Source organism: Enoplosus armatus, chromosome 6 (assembly GCF_043641665.1).
Source record: "Enoplosus armatus isolate fEnoArm2 chromosome 6, fEnoArm2.hap1, whole genome shotgun sequence".
Taxonomy (NCBI): Eukaryota; Metazoa; Chordata; class Actinopteri; order Centrarchiformes; family Enoplosidae; genus Enoplosus; species Enoplosus armatus.
The window spans coordinates 9,690,409-9,706,191 of NC_092185.1; the positions used below are offsets into that span (position 1 = coordinate 9,690,409).

The window sequence follows — 15,783 nt, forward strand, 5'->3', positions numbered from 1 at the left end:
AATGAATCGGAGCAGGTTGTTCTGCGTGAACACTGGGAGCTTGTATCTGCCATTTTGAAAGTTCAGTGGATGTCTCAATTTTTTTTTTTTTTTTTTTTTTTTGGAGTAGGGGGGGATTCACAGTCATTTACGTCAATGTCTTTCTTCATGAAAGCCAGCCCCGTGTAACAGCCGGTTGGTTTTTTATTCCTTCCACAAAAGCAGCTATAATCATTGTAGTCTCGCAGCCCCCCCCCACCCCCCCACCCACAACCCCACCTTTTGTTTGTTCGTCTCCTTCTTGGTTTACTGAATTGACATGTAAGGCCAGTTAAAACTGCTCCCCGAAAGCAACATATCCCTGATGAGAGTTTCAATTGGGGTTTTACCTACCAATCGGACGAAAAATAATTGTTCTATGACCGAGGAAGAGACTGTGCGAAGGGAAGGCAAGCGGAGTAACAACTTCCCAAACCGTGTTGGCTGGTTGGGATACTGGCTCCGGACATATTCCTCCAGGGCGCACTGGGACTTCTCCTGCAAACTTTCCACATGGGCCACATCTGAGAGGCCACAAGCATCTGAGGGGGGGGAAAGCAAATAAACATTAATAAAGTGTTTCGCTCACTAGGAGTTTTCCCCCACTGTGGTGATACACATGGCGGAAATTGATAGCCTGTCATACTCTGGGAAAAAAAGCAATTATTTTAGGAAATGATTCTTATCCCATTATATGTAAAAGTGGAGTTTATTTGTCTCGAGGCTTGTTTTCATAAATATATAGTGCACATGATTGTCAGTGTATGAGAATAATTTAATAATAACTTGTAATCATAATAATAACACTGCGCTAGACGAATAATTACCACAGCACAGATAATAAAATATAGCTCTACACTGTGAGGACAACTTCTATCGCTTTATCAATTATATTATATTTAATTTAGACAATATGTACAGAAACAAGATAAACTCTTGAATTTGCCACAGTCAAGAAGCAGCTGAGAATTTGAGTTCTGCTTAATTCGGTGATCCTCATTTTATCGCCGTTACAACTCGGTTATTTCCCTCGATAAAGCCACTTAAAAGTGAACTAAATAATTAAGTATATTCATAGCTAAAGACTCTTTCAGATGGGCCTGTCTCTCACAGTCAGAGGCAGAGCGAGGAAGGGAGGAGGGGGAGGGAGAGAGAGAGAGGGAAAGACAGGGAGACCTGCTGACCTTTAGTGAGCAGAGATTTAGCTTGGAAAAAAAGGGCCCATTGCCTACGGAGTTGCCGTCATACTATACCACCAGAGACGCATAATCACTATCTGTGCTGCTGCATGTGGGCGGCAGCTGATTATGTGCCAAAAAAAACGCTTGTACGCGCATTGGTTAAGTTTGTAAAAGTTTATGCATGACAACCACCAAACCACCAAAGTAGCAAAGGCGTGTCATCCAAACTACAACACACAGGCTCATGTTCAAGCCTCCGGGACTCAGGTATGGAGGAGACAAATTAAGCCATCGTGGCAACATAAAGGCTTAATAATAAAATTCAATGGCCTGAAATGTGAGTTTTCTTTTAGAAGCCACCACGAAGACAATAGTGGGCTGCTGGAGCTAAATGGAATACAGAGGCTGATGGCTGGCAGGTATGATATCATATTAAAGACATGCATTCACTCCACGGTGAAACCTTGTAAATCTCTTCCACACGTATTTTGTTTTTCACCCCCCCCCCCCCCCCCCCCCCTTTTTAATGGTGTAGCTAATGTAACAAAATAGCAGAGAAGTTTGGGTCATGACCTAGTTCTGGAGCAAGTCCAGAGACGCCTTGAATCCCACTAGCCGGGGGAGAATATTTCTGCAAGTATAAAATGAAAGCCGCCCCTCCTGTCACTGCTCAATATCACACAATACCGTTAGATACTGGCATATTTGCAATTACAGGGTGTGCATGGGTTCTACATGCTTTTTCTCGGACATGTCTTGTCCCCCCCAAGATGACAAGAGAGCGTTGGAACCGGCGCTTTGCTTTTACTGTGTGCAAATGGGACATTAGGCTTGTCTTTCTTTTTCTATTCCCCTCCCCCTCGGAGCCTGACATCATTTATATCTGTCATTCCCTACAAACAAGACGTGGGGTATACACACATTGATAAATGGCGGAAAGAAAAAAAAAAATCAAAGTGTAGCAATTCATCTGCAAGCGATTGGGTTCTCCAAAAGTGTATTAACAGCTAGATTTTATGACGCTTAGGGCAATTATTGTGAAGTTATCAGTGTTATTTAACTCGAGATTATGTTATAATGTTTCTGTCAGGCTGCACTTTCCTCTGTTTTGTTGTCAATTTAATTTAAAATCTCTTGCGTGGTCATGCCACGATTTCCAGTTTAGCCCTCTGTGGTGTGTGTGTGTGTGTGTGTGTCTGATAAATCAGTTTATTAATCATGTGGTTTTATAATTCAGTAGCCTAAAGCCTATCAAAAAGCCTTTGGCCATGAAGGCAACATAGGTGAACATTTTAGCTGGGTGCTCATCTAAGACAAGCAACAACCTCTAGCCAGTGCAGATATATTTAGGTCAGCGTTGATTTAGCTGATGTCAGTATGTGCATGTTAGTGCCATTCACACAGGCTGAACTTGGAGTGTGCCCGTCTATTGTCTTACCTGTGGTGAAGAGCACAATTGCCTTTAAGCAGCTATATTCAGCAGAGTCAACGTGCAAAGCCTTGAGCTTTTCCACTTGTTCTTGGAAGATCCTAATGTGGTCCATAAAGGCTACCACTCTGTCCGCAGACATGGGGGAGGCGTGAAGGCCAGCCGCCGCCAGGAGAGGAGCCACATGCAGGGGCATGGAGCACTGCGCGGCGTTGAGCACAAATAACTCACTCCACGTCAACCTCAGCAGAGCCACCTGGTCGGTGATCTGAAGATCTGGAAAGAAGGGAATATTCCTGGCCCACTCCACGGCGCTGAAGAGCATCCTGGCTGCTAGTTCACAAATGTTCTCGATGCCCATTATGTTGTTGGGCTGCATGCATTGACTGCCATACCGGGACGTCGGGTAGGGCTCCGCTCTCAACAGAAGAGAGATATATCCGGATAAGTAGGAATGGCAGTGCAGTGGGTCTCCATTTGTCAAGGCGAACTGGCCGTGGTGTGGCTGTGTGGGTGGCACCCGTCCCCTTTGCACGGCTGCAGTAAAAAGAGAAACTACAGATATTGAAGCCTGAATTCTACAAATCATCACACAAACACTCTGAGCACCAAGACTGCTGTCAAATATTATACATGTTGGAAAAACGACCGCTCACACCTCAAGAAAATAAATGACACACAGCATTGTTTGCTATATGTGACACCAAAACACACACACACACAGACACACACAGACACACGCATTATGTTATTGCATAGGAGTTTAAAATAAAGACAGGTTGCATTGATATTAACGAGGCTGTGGTGAGACTAATCATGTGCTGAAACGCCAGAGATGCGCTTTAAACACGTTTAACACACGCCATGCATATGTCTAGCTTTAAAATGATGTTATTCAGCAACAGCAACATGAGCTGGCTGTGAAGGAACACAAAGAGGGCAAGGGAGACCTTGCATGTTTAACCCTTAACCTACTTAGCAATTCATCTCGTTTTACCATACATGCGGGCCTATTTTCGACTAATATTCAAAGAAATTCTCGAGCTTGTGTGGGGGGGCTTCGCGTGCATAATTCACGCCGATGTCCGGTTTTGGACCCAGTGAACAAGACATGCAGGAGAGACGTGGAGATGTAGCCTGAGCACGCTATCTCTTAATTCGATACTCGCCATAATAGCGCAGAGGGCTATATTGTATCATCTATCCAATACAGATGTACGTCTACGCTCGTGGCTTCATCTCATACGTGAATTCGATAGCCCCAGCCTGGCCAGGGGTCGGCTCTTGTTTGTGAAATGCAGAGCTATAATGCGCCGGAGCTGGATACTATATAATGCAACGCTAAAAAGGAAGATCCGGCGAGCCCCGTCTCGACCACAGCAGAGAGCGGCTCCATTGCGTGTTCCAGCCGCACAGCTTTGGAGGGAACAGTCGGGAGGGAGAACAGGCTATGGGGGCGACAGAACATGGTTTCATGTCTGGAAGCCTACAGACGCACAAACACATACATGAATAGGAAAACAAAAAGTCCCAATACCTTCCCGTCTCATGCCGACTTTGAGGCATTTTTTGAGGCGGCAGTACTGACACTGATTGCGGTGGTGTTGGTCGATTGGACAATTCCTGTTGGCACGGCATGTGTAAGTGAGGTTCCGTCTTACGCTCCGTTTGAAGAAGCTTTTGCACCCCTCGCAAGTAAACTGGCCATAGTGTTTGCCACTAGATTTATCCCCACAGACCACACATTCAATGTGCTGGGACTGTTTCTCCGACGGCTGCGTCGTCTGGTTCGTCGGCGTGGACTGTGTGTTGTTCGGGGGTCCTTGGACCGGAGTCTGAGGGGTCGGAGGGGCGACCTGAGACGCTGTCAGATTCAACTGGCCTGGTTGAGGGGTGGGAAGAGATAGTCCTCCTTGGGTTTGCGAGGAAAGGGTGCCTTGGGTGTCAGCCACATCGTCCTGGGAGCCTCTCCACACTACCATTGCCATATCTATCAGTCAACGTAAAGAAACTTTTTGTCTGCCGTTTTGGTGTCGCGGTGAATAATGTCTCAAGGAAACGCGGTAAACTGTGATTAACAGCCGGGCACACAAAATGTCAAATCTAGCCTACGTTGAATCCACTCGTTGAATCTCCCGAAAACTGTCGATTTATTGCTGTTGGAGACGTTGCGAAGCACGTTTTCAAAACTGATGCGATGGCGAGCTGAGTCGCTGCCTTGCGCTTAAAGGCCAAGTCCAGGGGCGCTTACAGTCAGCCATCCAGCACACCCATCAATGGGAAAGACAGGCTAAATATTAAAATAATCAACCGAGGTAGCATGGACTAGTTCAGTGAACGATGGAGCAGGTTGGTGAGACCGTGCCTGCAGCAGCATAAAACAATTGGTGAGCACACTCGTAGCAGCTACTATCAAGTTCCAGCACAAGTCTTGAAGAAAATCACCAACTGGGTAAAAAAAAATTGCGTCTTCTTCCTTTTCTTCCTATGAGGTAGCGCCAGCAAGCGCGCAGCTGAAGCCAATGTTTTTGAGAGCCTGGAATATGAAGACAACTCTTCCCCCCAAAAAAAGCGAAAGCACTAAAAACAAAAAAACAAAAAAACAAGGATCACAACCTACAAACCTCCTCCGTGGACTGAAAAATAATAGGAAAAAGGAGTAGAGAATCAAAGTGATCAAATATGTTAAAAAGGCGGAGGTTAGGAAGTGATTTGCGATTGGTAGGAGCCGGGCTGGCAGAATGCTTTCTCTCTGATCAGCTCACTGAGCTCTCTATATAGTGAACTTTGACACGACTGCTGCAACTTAGCACACGTTACCATGGAGATCGGCTGCCATATAAGGAAGGAGAGTGTGTTTGACTGGTCAGAGCTCAGGGACCTCCCCCTGAACCCCATTGGCTAGTCGGCACTTGTGCTACTTGGTACCTTGCCAGAGCCAGCATGGAGGTCGAGAGGGCCGCTTGGTCCTAAAAGGAGACGGGTTTCGGCAAGAGGAATCATTTCTAGTCACTCTATTCACCCATTTATATAGGCTATTCTCACATGCACGCCCGGTAAAGCCTTAGCAATTTCACGAAGATAAAAAAACAACCTAAATCTGAATTCAATTCTTTGCCTCATATCGCGTTGCAGTGTATCCGGCAGCCCCCGTAACAAGCCGAAATATCCAAAGAGATTTTGTCCACGAGACACAGGTGCACCTTCTGGACATGATCTGTGCTCATTACAATAAAACTGTCCATCTATTGTGACCTTATCTTAATCCTTTAGGTATGTGGATATGAAGACAGACCACACGTTTGAACACAATGGAGAAAAAAAAGAGAAAAAATGAGGCACTCTGACTGTATGATACTCTAAATGAAGATTGCCAACATTAGTTATGATAAACTGTAAATAAAACAGCACGTGAAGACTCATTTGGTCACATGTGCACTAAAGCCAGACACAGAAAAGGGTCACCCACCAGGTGAACGCCATATAATGCCATGTCGTCTGAATCTCGACAGTTTTTTCTCCACACGTTCTTATATTTGCACAGGCTAATAAACCTATTAGTGCTTCTAATCGCACCAGGTACCATTCATCACAATCGACACCTCTTATAAAAATGTTATGATAGGCTACTGACATCATCTGGGCACCCGCTGCAGCCTGCTAATCCCCCCCCACCCCCACCCCCCCGCCACAAATATCCCGAACCAACTAAGTCAAAAAGGCCAAATCTGGGTCTCAGAAGTCAGAGCTTTGCCTTCATGTGGTCAAAACGTGAAGTGACCAGCGCTTTAAATAATGACTGCGTTTAAAAAATGTCATTTGAGGTTAAAGGCCATACCCGTCACGTTCAGGTTAGGATGAAAGTTAAGCCACTTGCTGATAAATAACACCATAAAAAGCTGTTTGCGGTCATTTAGATACTTCATAATGTATATGTCAGATGTCGCCCTATAATAAAGATAATCTACAGTTTGTGGTAATGACAAACACAGTGAAGGATGCCGTGCATGTAAAACGGGGTCAGTGGTTGTTGCAGAGTTGCTGCCTACATGGTTGATCATTTCTTTAGGCTTGTGTTTAAAGACTTTTATTTTTTATGTCCGGAGGCCATCAAACTTGGACTGCAGGTAAAACTTCACGGAGCCATACAGATGAACATATAGCTGATAGAGCTGTGTGTTATAGTCTATAGAGAGCAGCAGCAGCAGCAGCATGCATTGTCCTCGGATGTATTACAGTATATGGGTGCCCCCTAGCGTATGAAGTTTTTGCTTCAAATAAGATTCAATTTAGAGGAGCCATCCGACACGGAAACTGCTTCAGTCTCGTCTCCCGCATCGACCAAACTAACGAGCACCATTTTAAACTGATGACTGTTTGTTTAAATTCTGTTTTACATGACTTGGACGGCAAAGCTTTGAGAGTTGCCAAAGTTGGATTTACTTTTTTTGCCACTTCAGGCAGTCCCAGCGGTGGTATTTAGACCAATTATGTCTTTATTCTAAAACAAATTAGCCAATTATAGTTTGTCTGCATGACTATTTTGTCGGTTTTATTTACAGATCCCGTGAACGTGGAGAGTCTGTAAATAAAAATACTCCGCAAGGTATATCCACTCATCGAGGATTGCTTCAAATGGTAAGTATACATTTTGCACATTTCTTTTTAGGATAAATCGGCAAAGCAGCAGTGCTTTATTTCTCTGCTCTAAATGAAATATTGTCTAAATAAGCGGAGAGGCTCCTCTGTTGTAATAAACGACCTGGACTGCTGCAGACAGAGCACATAGCAACCTACATATGCGATATTTCTACAGTGCGCATTGAATACGGCCAACTCTGTCAGTCATTGTCGCTTATTATCAACGCGTTAATTTATATGGTGACCACAATAAGCCCAACTATAGTTTGCATGGATGGTTTGATAGTGATAGAGAGGCAGGAGGCTGTATTCTTAAAGTAACAAACCTACCAAATGCATATGTTGCTGATTCGTCCGTAGCGGGATGCATCTTCTCCCTTATTCAGAATATATTTAAGTCTTCTCTCTTTTTCGACACAGTGCTCAGACTGAAACTGGCAAAGCGTCCTCTCCAACAGACGGGATCAAACACAAAAAAAAGGAAAAAAGAGCACGATGTTTATTGAGAAGATTGCAAATGTCTGACCATGCAAAAACTTTGGCGAGCCGAAACAAGCGACTGCTTCACGTTATGTGTTGTTGAGCGAGGAAATGGAAATAATAAGTTGACGTGTCGTCCGAGCAGAATACCATTTGACTTGCCTCTTACCAGCAAAGCAGAGATCCGGTGCGCCTTTTCTCTCCTACAGTAATATGGCCAAAACGCGCTCGTACGCCGCTGCTTTGTGTGGGCTATTGAGGAGAGAGGGAGGGAGGGGGGGAGGGGGGGGGGGGGGGGGGGTGAAGTCAGAACAGACACCTGTCTTAAAGTGTGGCGAGCGTGCATTATGGCATTCTGCATATTACAAATTATAGCCTATGGAGGTTGGAAGTAAAGATGCAATAAGACCTGTGATTAAAGCTGCAATTAAAACTGCCAAAATGTTAATTTTATTGAAAAATAAACATCCAGTATGCTTAACTGGAGCCTATAAAACTACTAGAAACTAGTGTGATTATTATTATTTGTAATAATAGTCATGTGTTTGAATTAATATCAACAATTCTGATATAAAATTATTGTTTACACATTATACAAAATAAAGACATAAGCGACCAGACAATAATATATCTTTTTTTTTTTTTTTACAGCGACACCTCCAGTAATTATACATTAAGCAGAGAATAAAAAGGGCTATATATGAAATGATAATAGCCTCAATTAACTTCCCGTAAATCTATACTGTTGAGTTGAAAAATGGAGCACCTTTTCCACGCATAAACATTTCCACACCAACACAATTGATTTGCTATTAAACCCCCTCCCGCAAACGTCTTGTGCTGCAGTTTTTATTTCCCGGGTTTAAAAGTTTCCTCTGTGTGATTAGTAGTTGTTCTCCCTTCAAGCAGAGGATAAAAAGCACTATACGCTCTGCGAGCCTGCGTGCACACAACAATAGCGCTGCCCAACGGGACCAGTATCGATTAAGACGAGACAGAGGATGTCGCCTGCACTAAATATTTACTGATCACACACAAATAGCTGGATCTCTAACGATTTCCCATGCTCCGGCTGGGAGAAAGGACTAAATCACTTTATTATTGTTAGTAAAACAAAGCACACGCTCTGGAACACACAGGAGCGGAGATGTGCTGATTGGGATAAGTGCAGTTAAATTAATCGATAGCGAGTAGATAATAGTTGAGATTTACGGGCGTGCAAAGAAAAAGCTCTCACTCATGTATCAGATTAAACTGACACGTGCAATGCGATTGGTAATTCTTCTGCTATGACAACACGCGCGCAGTGGTCAAAACAGGGCAAAGGCAACAGACTGGAGAATAAAACTACACAACCAATAGGGTTAAAATTTCTTGCACATAAATCTGCCTTTTTTAAAAAAGCTTTGAGATAGATTTAAAAAAAAAAAAAAAAAAAAAAAAAAAGATTGTAAGAAGCTCTCACACTTGCGGAAAAGTCAAAACTGGAGTAAAAGTTGACTTTCATCTTATCTCTGCCTTCACCAAGTCCTTCATGCAGATAGAGGGATTCTGACCCGGAGGTCTCTAAGTTCCCGGCCTGATTAACCCTTCCAGACCCGCGCAGGAGCAAATGTTAAGCAGGCTAATCAACTTCAAGAGTCTGATTGAATTAGATGACTGTGGAATCAGGACAGACACTAAATTGTCCCATTAAAAAAAAAAAAACACCATGAAGAGAAATATTGGTAATTTTCCCACAATGAGTCAATTTATATTAATATTGAATATAAACAAATAGAGGAATTAATTTCAGATAACAGAAGAGGTGATTTACTTGTTAACAGGCAACAGGTTTCAACTGTTTCTAGTATAAAATGAAACATTTCCAGCATACTTTCAATATTCAAAACTCTCTTTAACACCCACAATTTGTTTTTGACTTGCTTGATAAAGATCACTTGATTGATGGTGGTTGAGCCCCATATTGCGTAATATCAATCAGCACCCTCCAGTAAAGGTTTCATCTCTTGTCTCTTTACAGCAGTGTTTCACTGTGCTGCTGTAATGTTGCTTATATGCAAAGATGAAAAAGAAAAAAAAAAAAGACCAGACCAATTAGTCAAACGTGTGCTTGTAGGTTTGGCTTCATTAAGGTAAAGGATATTTGCTGACAGAACGTAATTAAAGTTTCAAGAACTTACTTTGGACTCACAAGATAATCACAGGAAGACGCACAAGAAAAACACAACATGAGTAAGATATTGTATCGTTTACATTTTCATGATATAAAAAATTCATAATTGTGCAGGCATAAAATGATCATCTCAAAAGTAGTGATATTTAGAGATTTATTTTACACATGGCTTTCATCACGATGATGTATGTGTGCATATTCTTTTAGCATATGGTTTCTTTTGATTTAACTTTCTTTCTTTGTGGTTGAATGGGTGATTCTTAAGCACGGCTTTTACAGACTTTAATTGACTTTAAATTGTGTTTCTGTCTATTTGGCTTCGTAATAATATGTAATTACAAAAAAATGCATTCCATTATAACAATTAACACCCCTATATGGTAAATAGAGTGTGTGTAATTGATTGTATGCATGCACATGTAAGCTATATAGCGACGTGTACATTACGTGTGAGAAAAACATGTATAACATTCACCTTTTTGTGAAAGTGTGCTCTCGTGTGAGCAGACATACATGTCACAGTTGAGACCGTTTTTATAAAGAGTTCATTCAGTGGTGTAGATCACTTTCTCTCTGTCTGCGCGCCCCAAGGGCCGCTATCTAAAAAGGCAATAGATCCCAGATAGCTCACTGTGTTCAATTTGCCAATGATAGATTATAGTGCCAATTTAAACAGATAGGGATCAATTTGTCTCAATGATCACTCTTTAGGCTGACTGCCAGCATGCTCGTAATGTTTTTGTAAATGCTGGTTGTTTGAATCGTGGCTGTTAGCTCTAAAGTGATCAAAACTGTAGTATGGAGAGTGGATATGAGACATGATAAACGATGTGTTGTTTTGGCTGCTAAAGAGATAGATGGATGGAGCGTATATATGTGATGATCACTTGAGGCAGCAGCATTGTAGCAGCAATGACCAGAAGGTCAACGATTTAACTCTAAAGATGCGCTGGGAAAGTCTTGGTTGGGGAATTGTGTGATAAGTGCTCTCTAACCCTCAGGAACTACTGCTGAAGTACCCTTCGGCAAAGCAGCTTAAACCCCATCTGTCCCAGTGGAGCTGCACAGCGACCAGCAGTACAAGACTGCGGTCGTACCGGCCACTTGTGAGATGTGTCTCTTTGAGTGTGACCTACCCTCCCTTTTCTTTTTTTTTTTTTTAAAGAGGGAGAGTGGGCAGTCCACTCGCCTCACACTCTTTTCTTTTTTTTTTTTTTTTTTCATGTACTCAGACAGTGAAAAAGTTTGGGAGAAGACACAAGAGAGAAAGCCGTGGCAGCATTCAGTCCCGAGCCAGACATGGTTCACATGTGGCCCCAAAGGCAGCAGACAGAGTATTGAATTACTGTAACTCAAGGTGCAATGTGGTAGCACTGGGCGAGTGTAAGAATTACACAAACGGATGTAGACGAGGCTTTCTATTACAGCTATTTAATGTTGAAGTGTCGGGTTTATTTTCTTAAATTTCAGCTATAACCCTTTACTAGTGAAAATGGCAGCCGTACGTTCTACAGTGATCATCAATGTCTCATTGTTATCTGTTATCATTAGATTGACCAATTACATCAAACCGCTATTGTCCTGTGAAAACCTTGTATCTCTAGGTTGTGTGATTTTAATGTGTTACATGGTTTGCAGGACGAGGAGAAAACACTTCAAACCCCGCGGGATCAACTCATACATGCATGTCGGTAAACTTCGAGCTGTGTCTCCTACTTCTTCAAGATTTTGCACATTTTGTACAATTATGGGATGACCAATGAAGTATTACTGTTTGAAGTGTTAGTAGTTAAATAAGTAGTGCTCCGTATAGTTGCCTTTTGCAGTCTTAACACCTGCCACATCTATGACTAATAAAGTTTTAAGATATCATATGAGCTGTGTTTTAACTGATTTTCTATATACAGTACCTATTGTTGTGCACTTACATTTCAATGATAGGGTTTTTCCAGTTTTACCATGATAGTTTACTGTAAATGTGTAAATAAAGGGTGTTTTTCTTTCACTGGAACTATTGTTTAAACTGTTAAAATCTATAATGATAGGTTGGAAACAGTAAGAGTGCAGCTCCGTGTTTGTTGAATTATTCGCTAAAGCTAAAACAGACTTTGGCTTCACTGATTCTGCAGGATATCCATACACAAAAATACAGTGGAGATTTAGTAAAACCACATGGGTACTGCAAGTCTCATGACGGCCAGTCTTTATCTTACCAGTCATTGAAAATAAGTATATGACACTACATTGTGTAATGATAGCATCTTTCTGTATGCACAATTTGAACATTAGTGAAAAGGTTGTAAAGAGTACGGTACTCACGTTTCCTGAAATTAAAGCATGGTTGAATTTAACACTAAAATACCAACAGTAACATATTCCATTGGGCACTTTTACCAGTTCCAAGCCTAAAGACTGCGGGCTGAGAAATCAGCCAAGCTTAAATGTTTTAACATCAGAACTCATTTCTCTGTGAAAGTGCTGCAGATATAAATTGTGTAACTATGAACAAAACCGGCAGCCCATGAATATGGACGATGTTAACTACATCTCTACTTCCACAGGTAGTGATTCAACATTTGTGAAAGGAAAACATTGTATAATAGCAACAAATTGCGATTTGAGGATTTTCAATCACACAAATCCACATGTGATCAATGGTCCTTGTGAACTGATGGAGGGAATAAAAAAAAAAAAAAAGCAAATGGAATGTGAATGGGTTTTGGTAAGACCTACACGACGGCAATGACGGCGAATGAAAAAGAGAATATTTTCTTGGTGTGAAGATGACCTCAAGGTGAAAAGCCATTAAAAAAACAGGAATCGCTTATTCACAGGATCTGGGTTATTTTATCGCCGTCTGAGGACACGCAGAAGCTGCTGCTGCTGGAGCTCAACATGAGAGTCAATACTGCCTGGATGATGTCACCAGAGTCAAATCTTGCTCCTCTGACAATAAATTGAGAGGGGATTTGTGGACATGTGATAGTGCCCAGAGGTTAGAAAAAGACACGACTTACTGTGCTCTCAAATATTATCTGAGGAGTAAACAGTGTTTGTTTGTAATGTTATAGTTTGAGTCTGGCTAATTAACTACCATAGTCACAAAGACGATCATTATAGAAAACGTTTATATGTTCAGTATTTTAGTGTGTTTAGTATTTACTTTAAGCCAAAGGACATTACTCGATAAGTGTACCCTCACCAACACTTTTTATAAACACACAGTTTCAATGGCAGTTCTTTTCTCACGCAACCAAACTTCATAAACACATAACAGTATTTGAGGAAGACAAGAAAACCAACTAGATTTGTAGTTATTCAGTTTCTAAAATGCATTGAAGAGTGAGACAATACCAGACCATTCTGTCAGAATACCACCAATTTCCAGTATTTGAAAATGTTATTTATGTTGGGATGTTGTATGTTAGGACAAATCAGAATATCTGTGGTCAACAAAGAGCAAATCATAGGAAATTCAAGAGAAATGTGTTTTCTGAATGTGAACTGTCAAAATACTAAAGTACTGTGAAGCTGGTTCGAAAGTAAATGTCCAGGTAAATGTTTTCTGTGTGACACTAATTCACGACCTCTGATGCTGCTCTGTACTTCACAGCCTGATGACATCGCAGCTTAGAGCAGCCACAGTAGCCTTTGGTTTCCATCAATAAAGGGATCCATGTTGGTTCATGTTAAAATGTCAAGACATTAAGAAGCGGCGAAACCAACTCTGCTGGTTGGCAGGTGTTACAACAACAAAATAAAACACCTAATCATGTTTGCTAACCACTTCCGCCCGTCACATAAGAAATTGGGTGAGAGATATTAGCTAACAGCACCAACATGGGCATGAGACTGAATAATTAGATATAACTTAAGACATCATTATCTTCCAAGGTGGCCCCTCGACACTACAAGTTGTGGACTAGATTATCAGATTTTTGAATGAGGTGGCAAAACCATCAAGTTATCAGTTTTTACATGGCCTAGGTTGTAATGGTTTATTATGGAGGAATGACTTTAGATCCACTGTGCTTGTTACCAGCTCTTGTTATACACAGCATCAATACTATTTACAGAGAATTTTGATGTGGGATTTAAGTAGCAATAAACTACAGTCACATTGCACATAGCAGGAAGACCTTTCAGACCCGGATATATTGTTTATGCCTAGATGATATGATTAGGAATCCATTGTTCAACTAAAGTAAAACAGAGCAAGAAAGGAAAACTTAAAAAGACAGGGCTTTGACATGCAAGGCAATTAAAAATGTGGTGAACCCACACAAGTGAATCAGCTTTGGTGAATCACATGTCAAGAGTTACATCTGTTTGTGTATCAATTGGCAGGAGTAACAGAGCTGTAAACAGCTACGGTGGCCGCAGAGCGCTGTCTGTGCGGCCATAGAGAAACTGCACGGCATTAAAATAAAAAAACAAAGCAAAAATGAACTTATTCGCTAAATGTAAACACTAGCAAGAGAAGAGCTACTGGGTGATCACCACTGTCTTTGTACAAAAGTTATAAACTAGTGTAATTTCTATGACAGCTGGCACAAGAGCATGTGCCATTGAGCAAAATCGTCCAAAAATGGGGTGGCCACACATGTCTTCTGTTGTCTGAAGTTGGGAAGTCTCATCTCACTTACAAAGGGACCTTCAGTTGATGCCCATTGAATTATTAATTGAGTAAAGAAAGGCTTGGGGCAGCGGTGTACTGGTACTGAGGTGGTAGGTACATATTAAGCAGCAGGAAGTCATCACAATATTGAACTGCAGCCACCCTTTTTTTTTTTAAACAATCTACATTTCAGTCCTCTCATTGCTTTAAAATTCCTGTCTTATGCCTCGTCTTATCTAAAAGTTCCTTCTTTTGTGATTTAACATTTTTATCAGGATTTACAACATTAAGGAAGTACATGAAAAGACCCCTTATAGTTTGTCCATTTGGTGTAATTTAGTGATTGTACCTTATATGATTACATGTGACAAATAAACCTGATTGACTGATTGATAGTGAGGTTAATACTGTAGATTAGTGCATTGCACTACGCCCTGAAAAGGAAGTTGGGTTACTCGGAAATACAGTGAGCATATCAAAACTAATGTCTCAGTTTGATCTTAACATCTTAAACATGCTTTTAATACTTTTTAATTAACATATTAATTAATGCACATATTGACCAGTTATGCACTAGGACAGGTTCATGTGTGATTGTTATTTGTTTGTATTCACTTGCAAAACAACTGATAAACCCCCCCCACAGACACAGCTCTCCATCTCATAGCTCTTGGCACATGCACTTTGGTCCATGCTGTATGTACAGTAGATACACTCACCTTTTAACTTGCTCAGACACTACAATACAACCAATGATATCATGTTGCTCCAATAATCTGCAGTCTGCTCATTTTTCATCCATAAAGCCATTAACTATAATGGTTGAGGGCATAATCTCTTATACAGTTTATGTCAGAGGAGGATTTATCGCTTTTCAGATCATTAGAGCGCTCTTGAGTGTTAACTAACTTCTGGCTCCTTTTTTGATCCAGATTTTCCCTCTGTGAAAGAAACATTAGTAAAGCTTTAGACTGTTAAAAAAGGGTGTGACTGATCTCTTCCAGGAAACACACGGTAGGGGACAAATCTGTACAGCCAGGTAGTATAACTGGCATGGCGGTGAGGCCACAATGCAAGGATTAGGTCCTCTAGAGGAAAACTTTGGAGCAAGATGGAAACAATGTGTGGACGGCTCAAATAGCAGGTTTGTGTCACTTACGACAACTCATTATATGAACGCAAAAATATTTGTCTGAAACATAAAAGGTTAAACCAATAAGCATATATACTTAATTCATAA

At 41.4% G+C, this 15,783-nt stretch overlaps 1 protein-coding gene across 4 annotated transcripts; it reads right to left on the reverse strand.

Moving 5' to 3' along the window:
* Positions 1-285: 285 nt before the first annotated feature.
* nr2f2 (nuclear receptor subfamily 2, group F, member 2) lies at positions 286-4,735 on the reverse strand. 4 transcript variants are annotated; one of them, XM_070906860.1, is made up of 3 exons: positions 4,166-4,735; positions 2,638-3,165; positions 286-560 (listed from the first exon to the last, which is right to left on the reverse strand). In XM_070906860.1, the coding sequence occupies exons 1-3, from the start codon at positions 4,614-4,616 to the stop codon at positions 286-288; spliced, it is 1,254 nt and encodes a 417-aa protein (XP_070762961.1). In that variant the 5' UTR covers positions 4,617-4,735. The 4 variants fall into 4 exon arrangements, with proteins under 4 accessions (XP_070762961.1, XP_070762962.1, XP_070762963.1 ...); XM_070906861.1 differs by having other exon boundaries at positions 2,638-3,183; XM_070906862.1 differs by having other exon boundaries at positions 4,151-4,735.
* Between the last annotated feature and the right edge of the window lie 11,048 nt (positions 4,736-15,783).